Raw genomic sequence first — 20,371 nt, 5'->3', positions numbered from 1 at the left:
CTGATTCAACATGGTCTAAGCAATACATCTAACATTAGTACATGTTAACCTGTGTTACAAATAACACATATTTTCTCCTTGGTTTGTGTGCATCAATCTAAATGAAATCAATTAAAGGTACACAGTTTCAGTATGCAGTGCTTTAAGGCAGGCATATTAAGAAACTTGGAGTAGAAATGCATCATGGCACACAGTCCTCTTGCAGCAGTGCATCAAGTACAAGATGTGGAGTTTCTACATTTCCTTGTAGTATTACAGACAAGGCTTGCTTGTTTGCACGACTTTATCTCGTTTGTAGTAATATGTTCTTTTAATCTTTGCTATCTGATAATTCTACACCACAACTGTTTGTTACCATACTTTATAATTCTTTTGTACAATAGAACGCAGAACATCTATTATCTGTTCATAGACATAGTAGGATCCTATAGCTTACTTTTTGTATCCAAAAATGCACTTTATATTTCAACAGAGCTGAACATTTCTATATATATATATCCCCCTCTTTTCGTTTGTTACCAATGGCACTCTGACAAAGTTTTGGAAGCACATATAGAAGACTACATACATGGAAATTACAGATCTAAAGCCAACTACTCTACAATGTAAGTTGATGAAGAAGAAAAAATCATGGTTTTGCTCCATACAGACAGAGAACTGCTTCTTCAACCTCTTACATTTGATGTTGCAACTTAGTGAGTGATGGAATACTAGTTTTGAGTTATCTTTCTGGTAAGAAGGTTGGTGGCAAATGCAACATTTATGCCTGAAAAAAAGTTTTTTAATAACGGGCATCGCTTATTCTTAAGTCTTGAAGTGTAAAGTAGTAGCAAATGTTTTTTGTGCCATGACTTTTTTTTCCAAAACGTTGGAGCATGGAAGCAGTTTTCACTGTATTATTTTAAAAGCATATCCATGTATCTTGCACTTATCAAACTTGGTACATTTGCCGGAGTGTTAGTATAAACTTTGTTAGGCTGAAGCAAGTGTACACTTGCTTGCATTGTCACAGATTAGTAGAAAACGTCAACAATTGTTTCACAGCATCTTTACCGCAAGTGTGATGCTAGGGACCAGCGGACAGTGAATTTACTTTACTACGCAAAATACATGACAATAAACACAAAATCGAGGTGGTTTCCCTAAATGTGAGACATGTTAACCATTCAAAAAGTAGCCTACAAGAGCTGAATGCACCTTGCACATACATTCAAGAACATTTGATCACTTAAACAGTGAACTAAAAATCAATACATGTTAGCATATGACATTATCAGCACCCTGCATATAGTATAAAGATTTGCAAGTCATGTGGTCATTAAAATGAAGTGCGCATTCAGCATGCTGAAAAGCAATTGTAGTTCCTTTACAAATCACTAGGTGTCCTTCCTAAGCTGCAGCACACTGCCAAAAGTCAAGCAACTACACTAGGGGTATCTATGAATTACGAAAGTAAGCACCAAATTCTGATCACAGTATGAAAAGCTAGTAATCGTCTTCCAAATGAGAATTTTTCATGATAGTATGATTCTAGAGGTGAAATTCGATTGATTAATTAATTAATTAATTAGCCATCATTGTCATGGTCAGTTACAGTCCTCCCAGAGGTCCGCATCGAGCAAAATATACAAGATCTCTAGAACCAACGAACGTCAATCTCCTCCCCATAAATACCCCGTCGACGTAGCTTATCAAGCCACACCAATTTCATTTGTTGCTTCTTGGATTCGCCTGTCCATTTTTTTCATTGTCAAAAAAAATGAGTCCCGAGAAAAAATAATACAGGTTTTGCTATCACAAACCTGTAAATATTACCATTCAGAGCCACATACACATAATTATTTCTGTCTAAAAACAAAGCCTTTTATTCAGAACATTAGTAACAAATCAAAGGAAGAGATTCATTGTACACAACGTGCCATTAAAAAAAATCCCCAGCTGTTTGTGTTATTTAAGCCATTTATCTTCACCCGACTTTTTGAAAAAATTAATTTTTATTTTTATTTTTTTAATCTGAGAAGCAACAAATAAATTTGGTGTGGCCTTACAAATTCGCACAATCTTACAATCTCACCCTCTACTGAGTGGTGGTGCTAACAGCTACGCCGTAAGGTCTAGCACAATCAAAGCTAACACAACAGACTACATCGTAACTTCATGATTTTTTCATACAAACACAAACACTGACAGGAATCTTCATTGGTAAATACACTCATTCCTAGACCAGCTAACAACTTTACTTGACACAGCAAAAAAAACTACAAATATATTATATAAATGAGCTTGTTTTTTTTGTCTTAAATAAATTAGGAAAAAATGTCCAGGAGACCCAGCAATGAAAGATATACGAAATATGTACACCCTTGTTCTTTCCATTAAGTTCTCTTCAAAACCTCTACTATAAGTAGTTGTAGTCCTTACTTTCTACATCACAATTTATATCTTGCTTTGTCATGAGGAAGCGGGCTTGTGATCCATGTACATGTGTACTATTTCGGTTGCATTCGAGCTGTTAATACTAGCTGTGGGATACAAGTGTCGGAAGCGTGTGCCGTTGCCATGGTAATGGAACTGGAATGTGATCAGGAAGGGTATGGTGGGGTGTATATACCAGCGCAACTGGTAGATCGCCCGCCAGCGTGGCATTCTCAGGCGCGCTGGTGCTACATGTATGTCGACGTGTCTCTAAAGCCATTCCCTACATTTGTACACGTAATTCCGTCCGCAACTTTCGACGCGGAACGTTGGCAGTAACGGCATACCCGATAAGGTTCTCTAAGTGTCACGTTATGTTCAGTTCGATAATGATATGTTTAAACTAAGAATCATTCTTGCATGTGGCAACTCATCACTGTAAAAAAAACAATTGTTATAATTTTTTCAGTCACCTTAATGGATTTGTGATTTTGGGAACGAAATAACAAATATTATCACCAAGCCTTCAATAAAATTGATATCAACTGTCAGAAGTGGTTTGTGCCAAGAAAAAAATCTTTCTCTGGAACACTTCATCTGAGCTTGGCACCTTCATCAAAGGTATGGCACTAAGGGATGTGTCAAATTCTTTCAGGATTGAAAATACATTGTACACCAGAGAGAAAGAATCGGGAAGGGATACAAGAGAATGGTTCTCAAGTATTTGTCTTAGAATTTTTAACCGATAAAAATACGGAAGTGACACTTTTGAATTCCTTATAATGAGCTGTTAATCCACATAACTTAGAATGTCAAGTTTCTATAATACTGTGTGACAAAGAAAAATGGCTGAGAAAGAAACTTAAAGATTACAAAGGCAATTCTTAAAAGTTATTATGATGTAGGTTTCTCAGGACAGGTTAAGCTGTTTTCTTGAGGGATCTTTAAGTGCTTGATTACTACCATAGTTGGGAGATTATACAGCTACGGCTTCCTGGTTTTCTATGACGTTTCTCAGTCGTGCGTGAAAGTCGGGATCAGTGGCATTGAAGTTATCGTTTTCGTCCTCTTCGTCGCTAGGGCGCGAGGTGGAGATGTAGGGAGGGTTGTTGTTGGGGAAATCTCGTCGATCTCTCTGTATTCTGGGTGTGTTCGTGGGCGTGAACTCTGGCGTGAGGTCACCGCCGTCGGTGACGTCGTATGGTCGGAACTCTTTCGTACTTAGATCTACGTCGTCCGGCTCCCTAGTGATGAAGGGCTTACGGACAGGCCTGGACGTGTCCAACTGCAAGCTGGATCCGCTGGAAGAGGCGGACGACCCCTTTCGTAGCGGCGTGCTCTCGTTGGCGAGATCTTCTTGGGACGACTCCCGACTCGCCTGCCTAAACTGCTGGATGTCGGGGACCGGTAGGGGGCGATGCTCCCGCAACGGTCTCGGGGGCGTGCTCGGTTCTGGAATGGGCGAGGGCTCATCGGGGAGCGCCGCGAATTCTTTTCGGGGCGATCTGTCCTTGTTCGGCGTGCTCTGCCACGACGGCTTCGACAAAGCCTGCTTGGCGACGCCGTTCAGTCGCTTCCGCCGTCCGCCCTGGAGGTCGTCCATTGGTTGATTTCTGCCGACGTCGCCGTTGGGGTTGTCGTGAGGTGCGCGGGAGTCGCCATTCCTGAAGGAAGTCTCGTCCGCCAAGTCTTGTTTGGGCTCTGTGCGGGAGGCCCCAGCCAGCTGAATGGAGGGAAATAAAAAAATAAATAAGCTTAACTTGCAAAAATACTGAAAACAAAGCCAGAGGACCAGGTTTATGCCTTGGTGCACTCAGTTTTATGAAGTGAATATTGTCATATTCAAGTCTTCATCCATGCCCTATGCTTTTATGATGTCCACTTCCTATATTTTTATTTAGAAAAATCCGAGAACCAAGGACATCAATAGGCCTGGCATTATATCATCCAGTGTACAAAATACTTTTCTGAGTCAGGTTGCACAGTGTACAGTGTGCAACCTGGGGCAAAAACTAGGTTGCACAACTGAATTTCAAGTTGCACCACCTACAATTCACTAATTTCTGAAAAAACAGGTACAATACATACATGTTTGGCTGATATGAAATGGAGCTGCCTCTGTCCATTTATTTCTTCCAAGTAAATTGAGAACAAAATCCAGTTCTGAGGCTCAAAATCAAAGTTGCAACCTGTGCAACCTGAGTTTAGAAGTAAGTTGCACCAAGCAAAAAGTGGTTGCAATGTGCAAGTGTGCAAGTGGGTATTTTGCACGCTGTCATCCAACCATGCAATATACTGCATGTATGTAGATAAATTCATATAATGTGCCAGGACTGTCTCCTAGTTTCAAATCTTCCTACTCACTGTTGGGAACCCATGTCAGATCTGTCATTCAAAGGTTACGAAAATTCATGTCATGATTTTTTGGACAGACAGGGTGACAGTTCAAGGTCTGTTCAAAATTGGCAGAGAAGGAAAAAAAATGGAAAAACTCAAACTTTATTTGAGTTTTTCCATTTTACCTTTCAGTCCCACAGATCTGTCTGAGACTTGCTCCAAATTAGGGTTGTGTATTTTAATTGGGGTGCATACTTAATTTGAGAAAATACTGTACAAGGGTCCAGGGCTCTAGCATTAGAAGTAGCAAGCTCGAATTTTTTTTCCGTCAGCCAATTCCCATTGTCGCAAAAAAAGATTTATTTATCAAAGTTCGTAGAATGCTTGATAAGAATGCTTCCTGGAGTTAGAAAGACTGAACTGAGACGTTGAAAAACAGGTTTTCAATGAGATTATCGTATGCAAAAGGGCACCAACACACATTGTCAACAAGCATAACAATAGCAAAACAAAGAGTGTGTGGCTTTTACGGCAGTTGACAGCGTCCCCAAGCAGCCTGTAGCTTCCACCAAGGATTTTTGTCCGTCAAGGTTGACGGATTGGTGTAAAATTTTTTCCGTCACACGCAGCAAATTTCCGTCAATTGACGGAAAAACGGACGCTGGCTAGAGCTCTGCAAGGGTCTGAACAAACAATCAAAGAATGCAGATGAAGTTTTCTTACTTCCGAAAATAATTTCATCGGGTTGGTAGAGCATAGGCAACCTACATCGGCTACATATAGCGGAGAGAAGCAGAACTCCAGTTAGAAGCTCTGAGGAAGATGTCTGACAGACATCGAAACGTCAGCAGGTGAGAAAAACTGGTTGTGTAAGAGAAAATTCTTATGTCTGAAGTTTTCTTACATTTGTCATCGGGATCATGATCTCGCCCTCGTGGGGCTCCTCTGCATCCCCACCCCGCGCCTCTCCGTTCGCCATCAGGTGTTTACGGCACCACTTCTTACGTTGCTTCCTGTGAAACAAAACAACAACAACAAGGCAATCAGAGAATTGCTACGGCCATAGCACGTGGACACACCTCATGATCCCTCTGACCGTGGAGGTTAAGTAATGTGCAGTCCAGACAGTACTTGGATGGGAGACCACCAAGGAAGACTGGATGCTGTAGCCGGGTCATACCAAAGACCAAATAAAAAATGGTACATACTTCTTTCTCTACTAAGAAAAAGAGTATGGAAGCTAAACACACTTCACTACCTGGATGATGATGACTACCAGTGGACTGGCCCCCTGCTGTAGTGACCTACATGTGTATGTGTGACCCCAGGGCTATGAAACGGAGATGGGTGCCGGGCCTACGCATCACAATGTGCTGTATGGCAACTTTCGCTTTTAGCTTTAGCTTTAGATGGTAGACTTCACTAGGCTGGGTACCATCCTATTTCTACCGAAGCTCCTTACAGTTGCTCCTATTTCTACCCGGGCTCTTTACACTCGCAACCTTAACGAATGTAAGGAGCACCAGTAGAAATAGGATGTACATTGTACCCAGGCTAAGACTTCAGCCCTTCAGCCAGCTTAAGTCCTTTTCACACCAGATGGTGCATACATGTAGGATGGCGCCCATCTCCATTATAATGGCTGTGGGACACACAACTTTGTACAATAAGAACTGGGACTAGTCCACAGATAGTAGTGTCTGTGTGTTCAACTTCCATACTCCTTGAAGTTCCTGATTGCCGATTGTTATGCATGAGAAAGTAGTATGTACCATCTTTTAAAGTCTTTGGTATGGGCTGGGGATTGAACTCAAGACCTACTTCTGATCTGGTATATTCTCTCATGCTTCATTTTGTTTTCGAACAACACTTACAGATGTGGAAAGGTTAGGCGTGACAGGTCATTCAGTGCAAGATATCCAGCTGCTGCCATTCCACAATTGCTTACGAAGCTGGTGTTTTATGCCAAAGAGGCATTTATACCAGCTACATGATGGCAAGCGCCCTCTGACAGAACATACAGAAACTGCAGGGAATCATCATCATTCTGGCAGGACGAAAATACTGGAACTGTACTGCAAAATTTTTTCTTGCGTGACTTAAGGCCATGCTACTAATTCCATTGCTTTACATTCTACATCAAAATGTGCAGTTTAACTAAGGTGAGCCCGCTGGACAGAGCCAACAATTCTACCCCTGAGTCAGGTGCCTCAGAAGCCAGTTAATTTTGTGCAATTATCCGACTGGTGCAATAATGCGAAGTTATCTTGCTGGACCGTACTGTTTTGGGATTTTAGGATTCCGTGCAGTTAACAGAAGTGTGCGTTTATCCGGTGTGCAATTAACTGGCTTCTACTGTATAGGATTCTACTATGTACAAGTATATACAGCATAAACTTAGATATACATACTGTATATTTTCTCTATATTACATATAATAAGAAAACCCAAAACGTGAATTATCAACGTATTTTCCCACATACCTAGACATATACCACGCCACGCCACACATGATCCCAACAACAAGTAGAGCTAAACATATTCCGGTGATAGCAAGGACTCTCTTCTGATGAATTTCTTCTGCACCTAAGAAGAAAAACAAAGAACAAGAATTAGCATCCAGGCATTGGAAACGAAACAACATTTTCCATTCATATCTAAGGTTGTTTCATACAAAACCATGAAAACTACATGTTTGTGTATATAATTGTATATATATATATAAGCAGCACCCCAGCCATTGGTTTGATTTTTATGGTACAAAGCAGCTTTTAAATTTCATCCATTGTCAAGGTATTTGACAGTAGCAATACATACAGTACATCTATTTCAGACACAGACAAATTCAAGATATATTTCAGGGTTTCTTTCCCTTGGTAAACAATACATAGGCTGGTGTGCCGATGCAGGAAATGATGAACAACTTTGCAGAACTGTGAAAACATTTGCGTTCATAAGGGTCGGTCTCAGTGCAGGAGCAAGCTTTGCTGCAAGCCTTTGTTTCAGTTTTCATGCCAGCAAGCAAGAACTCTAAACAGCCACATGTTACATGTAGCTAGTAACATCAACTCTCAGAATTTCACAGGGTGCCATAATACTGTAAATGCATTCAAGTTTGCGGGGATTTAATTTTGCGGTATAGCGCCATGCACTCTAGTCTCTTACTGTTATGGAAAAATGTTCGCAGTGGTTTTAAATTTGCGGTGAAGCGGCCGCCTTGAAAACCGCGAACATTTCTGCATTTACAGTACTGCCACATGAGAAAAACTACAATAATTCCAAGTGATCTAAAGAGATGTACCAATTGCAGCATCAGTAATCCTAAGGAAAAACTGTATAATATACATTTCAGAAATTTAGGAACTCATGACAGTCTTGAGAAGTCCAAACTTGAAGAAAGCTTTTTTGATGTGGCAGCATTATGGCACCCGGTGGAATTATGAGAGTTGATGCTACTCGAAGACCCAAACAGTTCAATTTGAAATTCTTGGCAACATCTTATTAAGGGAAAATGCTGGTAACATGATGCTTTGGGACCCCATTCCATCCAATGAAAGTATACACTGCACATTAGTGTACCACATGTTAAATACAATGTTACACCAGTGTGCAGTGATCGGGATATTGTTGCAGGCGAGCTACATGTACATGCACGGGCAGACCAAACGTGTCTCTCAAGAACATGTCAACGAACAAACCAACCAACAAACAAACATGAACATCTCAAACAACTTCGGGAAATTGTAAACCAGAACTGGAACAAGAGAACCTCATGACTCATGCTAAAAAAGGATGGGAAAAAAAGAAAAGAAAGGAAAAACAAACTGCAGTGGCCTGCAACGTTAGACCTACAAAAATAGTTTACATCAGCGTGGTTTGGTCGGGCTAGGAATCAAAAGGTGGTCTGGGGGGAGAACGGAAGAAGCCTGGAAGTGAAGATAAAGAATATCATAGGAAGAAAATTAATAACAGATAGAATGATCATATTAAGTTGTGTTACAAAGGTAAAAATCAAATCTGGTAAAGGAAGATACTTTTATCATTACAGAGCATTGGAGTCAGTTATCAAAAAAAGTATTGAGTGTGGCAAGACCAATCCAACATTTGTTGATCTTATTTCATTGTACAATAAAACATTCCTTTACAGCTGCATGTGAAGTCAACTTAGAAGACAGAAATTATTCTGAAATAATTCAAATGAAACAAAATGTTGGTTCAAGCCAGAAATACAGGAATGACTTCTATCAGTTTGAGAGGATGGATTGTATTTTGTTCAATGTGAAAAGGGAAATACAACAAAGTTGGGTTGGTCTGAGAAAGAGTTACTCATGGTTTGCATGCTTCATTTGATTTGCAGAGACATCCAAGGCATAAGGAAGAAGAAAATTTTACAGTGACCACATTCCCATAAAAACCCAGCATCAAAGTAACATATGGATGTAAACAGAACTACAGCTTGGGTATAGCATCATGTATATGTTCACTAGTATGTATCCTATGACAGGCAAGTTGGTGCAAGTAAAGAGTTAATGCCACTGAGTATCATCTAATTTGTATGTGTATGCTTGCTTGATGTTGAATTACCCATTTTATGGCAGGTATCAAACATTATGAAAACATCATTCATTGTTCAACAAAATCTCACAAAAAATATGTCTACAAAAATCATGACAAGTGAACTCCTTCAAACTCAATGTCAGAAGCCTTCCCATTAAATTAATCGTAAAGCAACTTCCATGTATATGACGTGGATTTCAATCCAATGATAGCAAAAAAATGGGGTAGAACATGTTGAAAGCATGAAAAAAAGGTCTTATTGATCGCAGCTGTTTCAAAAAGTTGCTGCAACTAACAAACAAAATTCATGCAGTGCTCCTGAAAACCTACTAGGTGTCTATGATACAATATGTGCAGGGCGGTCTCTGGTTTTCCCGTCCCACTCATTGTTTGGAAGCCCATGTTGTTAATTTCCGTTGTCATTTCAAATTTAGGAAAACACAGGTATGATTTTGTCCAATTTTTATGTAACGAAGGTCAGATTGGGACTCTTGCCAGTCTTGGGGTGAAATTTCAGTCCGTTCAAACAGTGTACTAGCCAGTCTGGAATTTTTTTCCGTCAAAGGCGCAACAATCCTATGCTTGGGGGTCTGGGAGCATGCTCCCTGGAAAAAGTTTGAAATCTAGACCCCACGGATTGCTATATCCTTTATTTTGAGGGGCAAATTTTGCTGGTCAATTAATATCTTTACATGACGATTTTTGTCTCTAACAGAGGACGGAATGGGCAAAGTTTTTGTCCGTCCCCAGCGGCAAAATTCTGTCAGACAGATGCTGCTAGTACCCTGTGTTCGAACAAGCAAATTTCCATCACAGGAACAGATTCTCTAGAAAGACAGCCCTGTACATTACATAATGCCTTCTACAGAAAGGAATAAGCTGGTTACTGGGGGGTAAAAGCCACAAGATATGTGTCTGAAGATGTGATAGAGGAGAAGACGTGGTGATGAGAGGTAAATGCGCAGGACAGGGCACCGTTAGTGATGTGTTAGATATATATCAGACATGGTGCAAGCCATGCAAAGACATGCATGTTCGGGCCATAGCATGCCACACAATGCGTGGTCAGGACTTTGCATGAGATGAAGAGAGAGTCTGGACAGGTCAGAAGTCTGTACAAAAACCAGTATTGCACCTCAATCCATAGCTTGGCCTAAAAATACTCCATTTTCCTCTAACTTCATTTTGTTACTACTAACTTTTTTTCGTTTATTTCAAGCATTGTTCGGATGATATATATATTGATTGATATATCTTTGAAATAATAATCATAGATATTCAAAATGGTCAAACTACTATATAATTATGCTTTTTCTTGGACAGGTTTTGAAACAGGATTTCAGCTAGAAATGTTTGACGTTTGTTTCAGTTCTGTTTCAGTTTTGTTTCAGTTTGAGTCCATCTGTTGGCACAACACTGGTTTCACCATTGGACAGTGGCAAACCTTATTGATGTGGAGGCAGGAGAGAGTTCTTGGCTAGTTAACGTTGATAAGATAGTGAGTGAAGGTACCTCTGAAGGCAAAAGATCGCTTTCCTGTGTGTCCAAACGGAAGCAGGGGGCAGCAAATCGACTGTTAAAGGTCGGAACACATACACGAGCAGATCCAACGTCTTCAAGACAGGCAGAAGAAAAGACGTGGAGGCTACTAAGTGTCTATTGGCGCCTCGCTCAAGGGATCGTAGGATTGAAGACATGGATTTCTTCTCGAGCAGAGAATCGAGTCTGCAACTTCGGACTTTGAGGCAGCTTGTTGCCAATAACAATTCCTTTTCCAATGCCAAGGCAATGTCTTGAATAATGTCAAGCCCCAATAATAGCATATAGACATTCGGAGCCTTCTACAGATCACCATTCAAGCAACATTCTCAGCATCCTATAAAATCTTTAACAGTATTCAGCCTTTTGGTCAACTGCCAAAATACTGAGTCGTGTGAAGAAAGCAAAGCTCCCAGTTTGTTGCATACTGTATTCGACACGAAGGGTACAAGATCCAAGTCCGACTGTAGATAAATTCAGCAGACTGCGTTGGTGAAAATATTTTTTAATTCTTACAAATCTTATTCCAAATCCGTACATCCATGGCATGGAGAAATAAAAATAATTTTGATACACTTTGATGAACGCTCTACTTTCAATACAAAGCCTCCCAGCCCTCAATCCCATGATGAATTCAGAAGACTGCATTAGTGAAAAAAATTCTCTTTTCTTAATTACCATTCGCATGTGTCAGATATTCAAATGTTCTTTGGAATCCATACATCCATGGCATGGAGAAATAAAAATAATTTTGATACACTTTGATGAACGCTGAGACTACTTTCAATACAAAGCCTTCCAGCCCTCAATCCCAAGATGCCTTGCAGAGTGCCCTTAAAATCTGCATGTATGGCCGTATGCAAACATGCATGTCTTCACAACGGGGAAGCTTGTTCGGAACAAGTAATATCTGTCTGGGAGGGGAAGTCCTCATTTTAGATAGAAGGGGTGAGAGACATATGGGGTTATACACTGTATGTTTAGGATATACACAATGTTTATTTCTACATCTATGTATTACCACCAAAACTACCCATCTGATGATTCTATGCTTCAACAGATGCCACATGTGTACTGCTGCAAATGTCACCTCTATGGTCCCTAGTGCAAGCTTAGCACTACACTAATGTAATGAACTTTTTTACAACTGTTTTAAGCTTTTAGATACAAAAATTTTGTGCTTGAATTACTAGGTTTTCAATGCATGAAACTTACAAAAAAACTTCTGGTTTTCAGAACTTGAATTGGCAATGAACAAATTGACATCAGGAGAATGAAAAGGCCACACCATATCAACTTGCCTTGGTTTGTGGGCAAATTAAGGTGAAAATCTAAAAAGAAGATACAACTGTTACTGAAAACAGAGAGCCAGGAGGAAAATTTTAATATTCCTGTTCTTACTCCCAGAAATCATTGAGCGGACCAAGTGGTGAAGACTTTCCTTTCAGGTTCTGTTTTCAAATCGGAGAACCAAGGAATCCCATTGACATCGAAAAACAAGACCATACAAGAGGCACAAACAAGTACCAGCAGCACACATGTGCATACATCACCTGTTGAAGTATGTACTACTAGTTACTATAAACTCGTCATGCTGTGTTAAAAACAAGGAAGACACATTGCTAACTCATGAGAGAATTAGTCAGATCCATGCATGTTACAATTTCATTCTTGTTATGCTATATGTAAAATATGTGACTCTAGTTTACCTATAATGGCAGAGTAACCTACATTATATATATTATCTGTTGTTTTAAAAAACAGGGTATTGAGGTATATCGAGTCAACTGGAGTGGTTTCGAACTAACAACAACTTTCATAATAACACCTTTATACTGCAACATGAGAAAAATAGATCAAGTCAAAGTGATTTGAAGGGATGTACCAATGCAGCATCAGTAATCCAGAGGTACATGTATAGACATCAAGTATTCAGGTGTTTATTACAATCTTGAAAAGGCCTCTATAATTATTTTTTTCGATGTGGCCGTAGTCCTGGTGGAATTATGAGAGTTGATGTTTGAATATTTTCAAAATACTATAATTGCAGTTTGAAACCACAGTCTGTCAACGTCATATCCTAAAATACCCTGTTATCAACGGATATAGGTTACCCCACAGACAAAGGTGAACTAGCGTCACATCTCATGCTTGTTATACATGCACAGTGTATGTAGCCAATCTTTCAGCTGTACAAGTAACAATGAGTACAATAAGACCAAATTCTTGGGTTAGTTTTTTTTAAAATGAACACATGCAGAAAGTCCTCATGGATGTTACAAAATATTAAATGTTTTATATGTTGGCTGAAGGCTGCTTGTTACAGACACTCCAATCTATAAAAAATAGTTTCTGCTGATACTTTGTGCTTTGATCTTAGAATTTCCAAGCAGCGATGGAAAAAAAATAGCTGCAAGGTTTTAAAACGTTCAGTTTTCCTATGACAACTAACGCTAGTTCACCTTTATCCGTGGGGTAACCTATATCCTTCGTTTTCAAAAACAAGGTATGCAGGAATATGACATTGACAAGGAATGGTTTTAAACTTCAATATGTTAAAAATATTGCAAATTGAAATTGCCGACCATCGAGTTGATATCCCTAAATACCCTGTTATTGACAACAACGGTTATAGGTTACCGCTCGGATAAAGGTGAACTAGCCTTACAAAGTAGACATGTCCCTCAGAAGATGCAATGTGCCTTTCTTTTTTTACACACACACACACAAAAATGGAGCTGCAATATTATGCAGAGGGACAGGAAAATCATACTACCACGCCCAACGGGACGATCCAGTGGCTCTGTAAGATCTCTGTCGCTGCAGCGTTCATTTGTGAACCCCTTCATGCACCTGAGTGTTAACAACATGCGTACACATATACTACCATCGGAACATGACATGCACAGTGTATATATACATACATGACGTAACATCTAGGGAAGGAAAAGAGGCAACATACGTCGTAATCGAGCTTGTAACTCTCTTATACTGGCAGCATACTGGCAGCGGTTGCCAAAGTAATCATCCGTGCACCTGGCGATCACAGGAGAGGAAGGACATTAAAGTGATGATTAGAGCGTGAGGGAGGGAGGGAGGCTGGAAAACAGTTGCAAAGTACAAAATAGCACGTCCAGACGGGATTCTTTCCAGCTCTCTAGCTTTCTTTTTTTTTTGTCACATCAATTTTTGATAGACAGCGTACTGCAGGGTTGTAGCCAGCACCTGTCCTTCAGTCCTTTGAAGGAATTTTGCAGCTGAGGACTGAAAAAAAGTTTGCCCATTCCGTCCTCTGTAGTGGACAAAAACTATATGTAAAGTCAGTGAAGATATAAAAAACTATCTTCTTGTGTAATTTTTCACCAAAGCAGATGAACAGCTTAGTCTACCAGCAAAATCTACACCTCAAAATGCAGCAAATTGGGTTTCAGAGGGTCTAGATTTCAAAATTTTACAGGGGAGTATTTCCCCAGATCCCCTTAGGAACGTTATGCCTTCGGCTCGACGTCTCATTCTTTCTGATTCAAAATCGAGGGGACTGAAAATGATTTCAGGCTGGCTACAACCCTACAGCGTAGTGTTGAAGGAGTGAAAAACCTATGCCATGCTTCACCAGGATGTTTCAAAATTTCACTAACCTTCTGAAACATTATTTCCCACATTTTGAGGAATGAATTAGATGTTCTGGAAAGTTTAATAAAATCTTTGAGTTTTTTTTTTGCTATCATATTACACGCACAGATATTTGTCTGGTGCAAAGATGACAGAATGGCAAGAAGTTAGTTGCTGGATGCTGGAAAAGACCCCTGAAACCTGCACGATAGAACAATAAAATAGTGACATTGGTGCAGATAGAAGCAAGCCTTGTGCAGAAACGTTTACAGTGGTGATATCAACTGCACAAGCGACAGAAATAGGTAGCTGTAACATTAAGTTTTTTGCCGTACATTTTCAGAAACTAACCTGATAATAATGTAAATGGAGTTCAGAGCAATATGATTTTTTTTCCTTCAAAATCTGATGATACATTTTGGAAAAGAATTGCCCAGTTCCAAATTTGTAATTCTTTAGAGAATCTTGAGAGAATGGTATACATGTACTAACTTCTAAGTCTTCCAAGTATACATGATTGTACATGTATAAGACATTGCTTGACATTTTGCAAAATTGTATTATGGATTGTATTATTGGATACCCAATAGCCAAGAATTTGCTTGTTCAAAATCCATGTTCATATTCATTTCTTCTTTAAATGTTTGATGAAGTAAGGTTGACCTGGACAGAGGAAGAGACTGGGAACAGAAACAGCGTATTTGTGCTATATGAGACATTTTGACCTGAGGCTTTATGCTTTAGGCCCCACGATCTTATATCCCTGCTTCTTGGACTTTGTTTATGACAAATTTAGCAAAAAGGCAAAATGAATATAGAGAAAATTTGCATTTGACCATAAGTCCACAAAACTGTTTGATGATATTGCCCTCTTTGGGGATATTGTACTTTTCTTTTACATTCAGTAATGCCTCTCACCTGCTTATGTTTTGATGCCTGTCAGACACCTTCCTCAGAGCTTCTGACTGGAGTTCTGCTTCTTACCACTATACATAGCCAATGTAGGTGGCGCTTATGAGCCAAGACACCTGGTTCCAAATTGGCTACATATGATATAGCAGCGAGAAGCAGCATTCCAGTCAGAAAGCTCTGTGGACGATATCTGATAGGCATCGAAACATAAGCAGGTGAAACTTTCCTGGATGGCACTGGTTGCGTCAAAGTAAACTCTGATACTAGTATCTTATGGTCTACCAACCTGATGAAATTACTTTGGGTTGCCTCCTTTTTCAAGTTAAGAATCCAAGAACCAAGATATTAAATTTGTGAAATTGTGCTTTGCCAAGATTGTGCAATAGGAGGAAGATTGTGCAGAGTCACATCACACCAACACGAAAGTCTCACAAATGGCAATGCTTCAACTACATTGATTTTGTCTTTAACACATGATATCTGATTCAAATTCACACGCTTACACACACACATTGACATGCACACACACATACAAAAACACCCATCATATAATTATAGGAACATACAGTCATATATACTCCATCACACACACTCACACACCAATATGCTGTGACACACATTCACATGCACAGACACAAAACCACTCATCATACAATTGTAGAAACATAATCACACACGCACTAAGGCAGAGGTACACATACTCGCACACGTGCACACACACACACACACACACACACACACACACACACACACTCACACACACACATATACAAATGTACAGAGGCACATGCACACACACACACAAGCACAAATCCCTTTAAACTTTAAAGTTAGCTCAAACAGATAACAACTTGAAAGTTATCCATTGCAAAACATCTTGAATGTGCCACATCGATTATCTCAGCTGAAAACGGAGTGTCCTCTTCTTCCAAGACCAATTCAAATTACAGGCTCACTAAGCCTTGACATGGAGAGTCGGGTGCCAAATTGCAGAGCCATCTGTACGTAATACCTCCTCCCCAATAGTAATGGTCGGATCAAGGTGGATTTGTTCCCCTAACTGGCTGGAACATTCAGCGGATCGCACTTTGGAAACATAACGATAATGTAAGACCCTTCTTCTCAAGGGCACTGCAAGGTCATGTCCTCAAGTTTGTAAGGAAGTATACAAGGAGTAGCTGGTGCACTCCTTTGAAGTACATTTTGTACATTGTATCTTTACATAAGGCCTAGCAAAACATTGTTGTGTTTCATGTTATAGTCCTGAAAAAAAATTAAGGGAGGTACTAGGTGAAAGTGAAATGTATTCTCTAAATTCAGTGTACTTTATCTGAAGCCATCCAACAATTTAGCAATAAAACAGATCAAATACTGTAAATGCAGAAACTTTCACGGTGGTTTAACGTTCGCGGTTTTCGCTGTGGCCGCCTCACCATGAACTTAAAACCACAGCGAAGATTTTCTATGGCACTAAGAGATTACAGTGCATGGTGCTACTGCGAACTTTAAACCACCGCAAAAGTCCTTTTTCCCGTTACCGCGAAATTAAATGCATTTACAGTAAACCAATCAAAATTTCACCAGGGAAAAAAATCTAGCATTGGCAGTTATTTACTAGGGTTGCTTGATTTACCAGAAACGCTGCAATTTATTTTCCTGGCCCTAATCATCATTAAGGTTGACATTCATTGATTCTTATTGGAATGTTAGAGGACATTAGGACTCTTATCGGTAACCAATACAGCTAATGTAGGAAAAACAACAATTTCTAATACTTAGCAAACCATACAAAGGACAAATTTTGGTTATCATATCTCAAACTGTCTTGTGAAGAAAATTATATATTTGTTTTGATCATGCATTTAAACATCAAATATTACTGAATTACCAGACTTTTAATCAAGGACAATCAACTGGGGCCTCTTTTTAATTAGCTGGCTTTAATTACCATGGCTGACTAACGAAAGGGAAAGATCGATATTCCAAAGCACAGTTGGGAACAGTGGTAATGCAATGAAGTATGGTAGCTGCAGATCTGAGATGTACTGTAATTCCTGATTTTTTCACTGTAATGTTATGTTTACGACTGTAACGTGAACTTATCATTACCGATAAAAAATAATTCACAGACTTTTTTCATGCGCACTTGCCTCGACAGTGAACATTTAGTTCCGAGAACAAGTTCAATTTTGTCAGACCGTGAAAATTTGGTACCGTGAAGATAAAGTGAATTACAGTATGTTTTTTAAGTTCGGAATGCACTGACTTTGTCTAGTTTATATCGTACCAATAGTATTTGTTTCATTTTGTACTGATGAAGGCGACAGATGGTTGTTGAAACATTTCCAAAAGAATTAAAGGAAGGTTGTGTAACGAAGAAGACTTCGTTCAATCAATTCTTTTGCAATGACAATCACTAATTTGAAAGTTCTAAAGGATCTTCACAAAACATTTTCTATGAGCTCTCAAGTCCTCATACCAAAAAGTAAGCTTTATGAAGTGTGTGTGGCTCAAACCGTTTAGTAGTCTGCTCTCCAGATTGACAGCTTGAAAAGGTGATAGTCAACTGTTACATTGTATGTCAATCCTTCCACAAATGTGGTAAAACTGAAATATCTATTTAACACCCTTTACATGACATGTACAACTGCATGTATATACAACAATGTACTTCCCTGAACTGAAGTCACATAAAATGATAAATTCCATACAATGAACAGTGAATTGATATAGGCTAGGAAATTATGACATTATTCTTTTTATAGGTCAAAGTGCAAGATTCAGAAATTCCAACAAATTTTAGGTCACTGACATCAACCTTCCATCAACGATCGATGTTCATGTCTTCATCAAAATCCTTTCAAAGCAGATCATAAACTTTTTCAGGAGGTCATTACTAAAACATAGGCAGATAAGAAGGGTAGGAATTGTGTCTGATACATCTCTGATGATGGGGATTATATGAGGGTCTGCATGCCGCTTTTCTGTAAGTCCCAGGCAGGCTATTTTGATTTCCGTTAATCTGTACGAAAAAAATCATCTTTTCCACGTACTTTGTAGTATTAACTAAGATCACCAAATTCTGCGCAATGGTCTTCCTTGGTTTTACCGTAGTATCTAGGCTGGTCTTCTTAATTTAGGGCAAAACATTGTTGAGACCCCCCATATGGACCCTCTTATATAGCAGACCTTTAACCGTCACCGACCTGGCTGGCCCGTAATGGGATCTGCAACCTAAATTCTCGCGACCATATAGAAAACATCCTGACGGCCATTTTGGTCATCATTGACCTTACTTAGTGTGCCCTTCACCCAGAACATAGCTTGGGTCACAAACAGAGATGTTTCAAAATCAAATATTTAGACTTCAACCAGTACTTTGATACAGTAAGCAAACGATACCACATAGTATTATATGTACATGTACTTGTACAAAATACTGTAACAGTTGTATAATAGGTCAGAGTCAAACTTAAAGTCAAACATTGAGTAAAAGAAAGATACATTCAAACATTCAAACACACAGACAGACACAACCAAATCTGCATTAACACTCAGTTACTCAATGTACATTGTACCATACATTCATTTATTCTCCATTTAGTCATCATCAATACCTCAACACATTTCTTTCACTCTCTCAGCCATTACATTTTCTACTGTAAAGTTAATCACTCATCTACATGTACTAATTCACTCACTCGTTCACTCTCACTCACTCACTCACTCACCCACTCACCCACTCACTTACTCACGTACTCACTCTCTCACTCACTCACTCACTCACTCACTCACTCAATCACACACTCAATCACGTACTCACTCACTCTCTCCTACTCAACCAACCAACCAACCAACCAACCAACCAACCATCCATCGAACACACCAACCAACCAACCAACCAACCATCCATCCAACACACCAACCAACCAACCAACCAACCAACCATCCATCCAACACACCAACCAACCAACCAACCAACCAACCAACCAACCAACCAACCAACCAACCAACCAACCAACCAACCAACCATCCGTCCAACACACCAACCAACCAACCAACCAACCAACCAACCAACCAACCATTTCACACAGACAGACACAGCAAACTGCCATCCATGCTGAATCTCACAAACAGTACTCACGTGCATCTCTTCTCAAACTTGTTGCCAGCGCCGGGTGCAGGAAGCTGGGTGCAGGTGCCTCCATTTAAGCAGTAGCCAGCGTCTTGATCTCTGCATGGAATGCCGTGGCCTGTAAAGGTTTTTTGGGCTGTGGCCCGAAGTACGGCACGGTTAGTTCAAGCGCCACCAACTGAACACGTTCAGACATGTTTGTTCAACCTTTCTGACCACTTGAAAGTTTTGTTGTTGTTGTTGTTGTTGAAAGTGACAAGGGAGGCGATCTTTTTTATCTGACAAACTTTTTTTAAAAATTTGCATGCTTAGTAAGCACCACCAACTGACCGTTCAGACATTTGTTCAACCTTTCCGACGACTGCCTTGCATTTTACAATGAGGGCACCTTTCTTTTCCTGACAACCTTTTTTTATTTGCATGCTTGCAGTTTGGGGATTGCTAGAGGATGTCATCCATAATCAAATTTCCACATGGAATGCCGTGGCCTGTAAAGTTTGCTGACACAGTTACAGTAGTTTAACAGTGCAATACATTTTGGCAACCTGAGCCAAAACTGGCAAAAGCCAGCTTGTGCCATTAACATTTTAGGTTGATCCACTTCCAAGTTATTACTTTCTTCAAATTGGCTACTTACATGTATATGTATCCATTATCTTTTCTTCTAATTACATGGAAAGTTATGTTTTATCTTATCAAGAAATATCAAATACTTTTGTTTATGCATATAGGTGTGTTAAAAGCAGCATTTCAACTGCAAAATATAAAATTAAGTTGTGCCCAGCAAAATGTGGTTGTTTCTGCAAGTGTGCAAGTGCGTATTTTGAGCACTGCCAACTGCCCAGGCACAACTTGTATTTACAA

General features: G+C 39.6%; 1 protein-coding gene across 16 annotated transcripts in view; it reads right to left on the bottom strand.

The window, feature by feature from the left end:
- Positions 1-2,283: 2,283 nt before the first annotated feature.
- Positions 2,284-20,371, bottom strand: part of LOC118412562 (pro-neuregulin-2, membrane-bound isoform-like) — a 72,892-nt gene continuing 54,804 nt past the window's right edge. For 8 of the 16 annotated variants that reach the window (XM_035815491.1, XM_035815495.1, XM_035815492.1 and 5 more), the window contains 6 exons: positions 19,517-19,643; positions 13,811-13,884; positions 10,822-10,845; positions 7,236-7,338; positions 5,657-5,765; positions 2,284-4,138 (listed from right to left, as the gene is read on the bottom strand). In XM_035815491.1, the coding sequence (XP_035671384.1) occupies positions 3,392-4,138; positions 5,657-5,765; positions 7,236-7,338; positions 10,822-10,845; positions 13,811-13,884; positions 19,517-19,643 (1,184 nt within the window). In that variant the 3' untranslated portion in view covers positions 2,284-3,391. Of the gene's footprint in view, positions 4,139-5,656; positions 5,766-7,235; positions 7,339-10,821; positions 10,846-13,624; positions 13,702-13,810; positions 13,885-19,516; positions 19,644-20,371 lie in introns of all 16 variants that reach the window. The other 8 variants (XM_035815497.1, XM_035815498.1, XM_035815506.1 and 5 more) reach the window with 4 other exon arrangements.

Source organism: Branchiostoma floridae, chromosome 3, assembly GCF_000003815.2.
Source record: "Branchiostoma floridae strain S238N-H82 chromosome 3, Bfl_VNyyK, whole genome shotgun sequence".
Taxonomy (NCBI): Eukaryota; Metazoa; Chordata; class Leptocardii; order Amphioxiformes; family Branchiostomatidae; genus Branchiostoma; species Branchiostoma floridae.
This window is presented reverse-complemented; position numbering and strand designations above follow the sequence as displayed.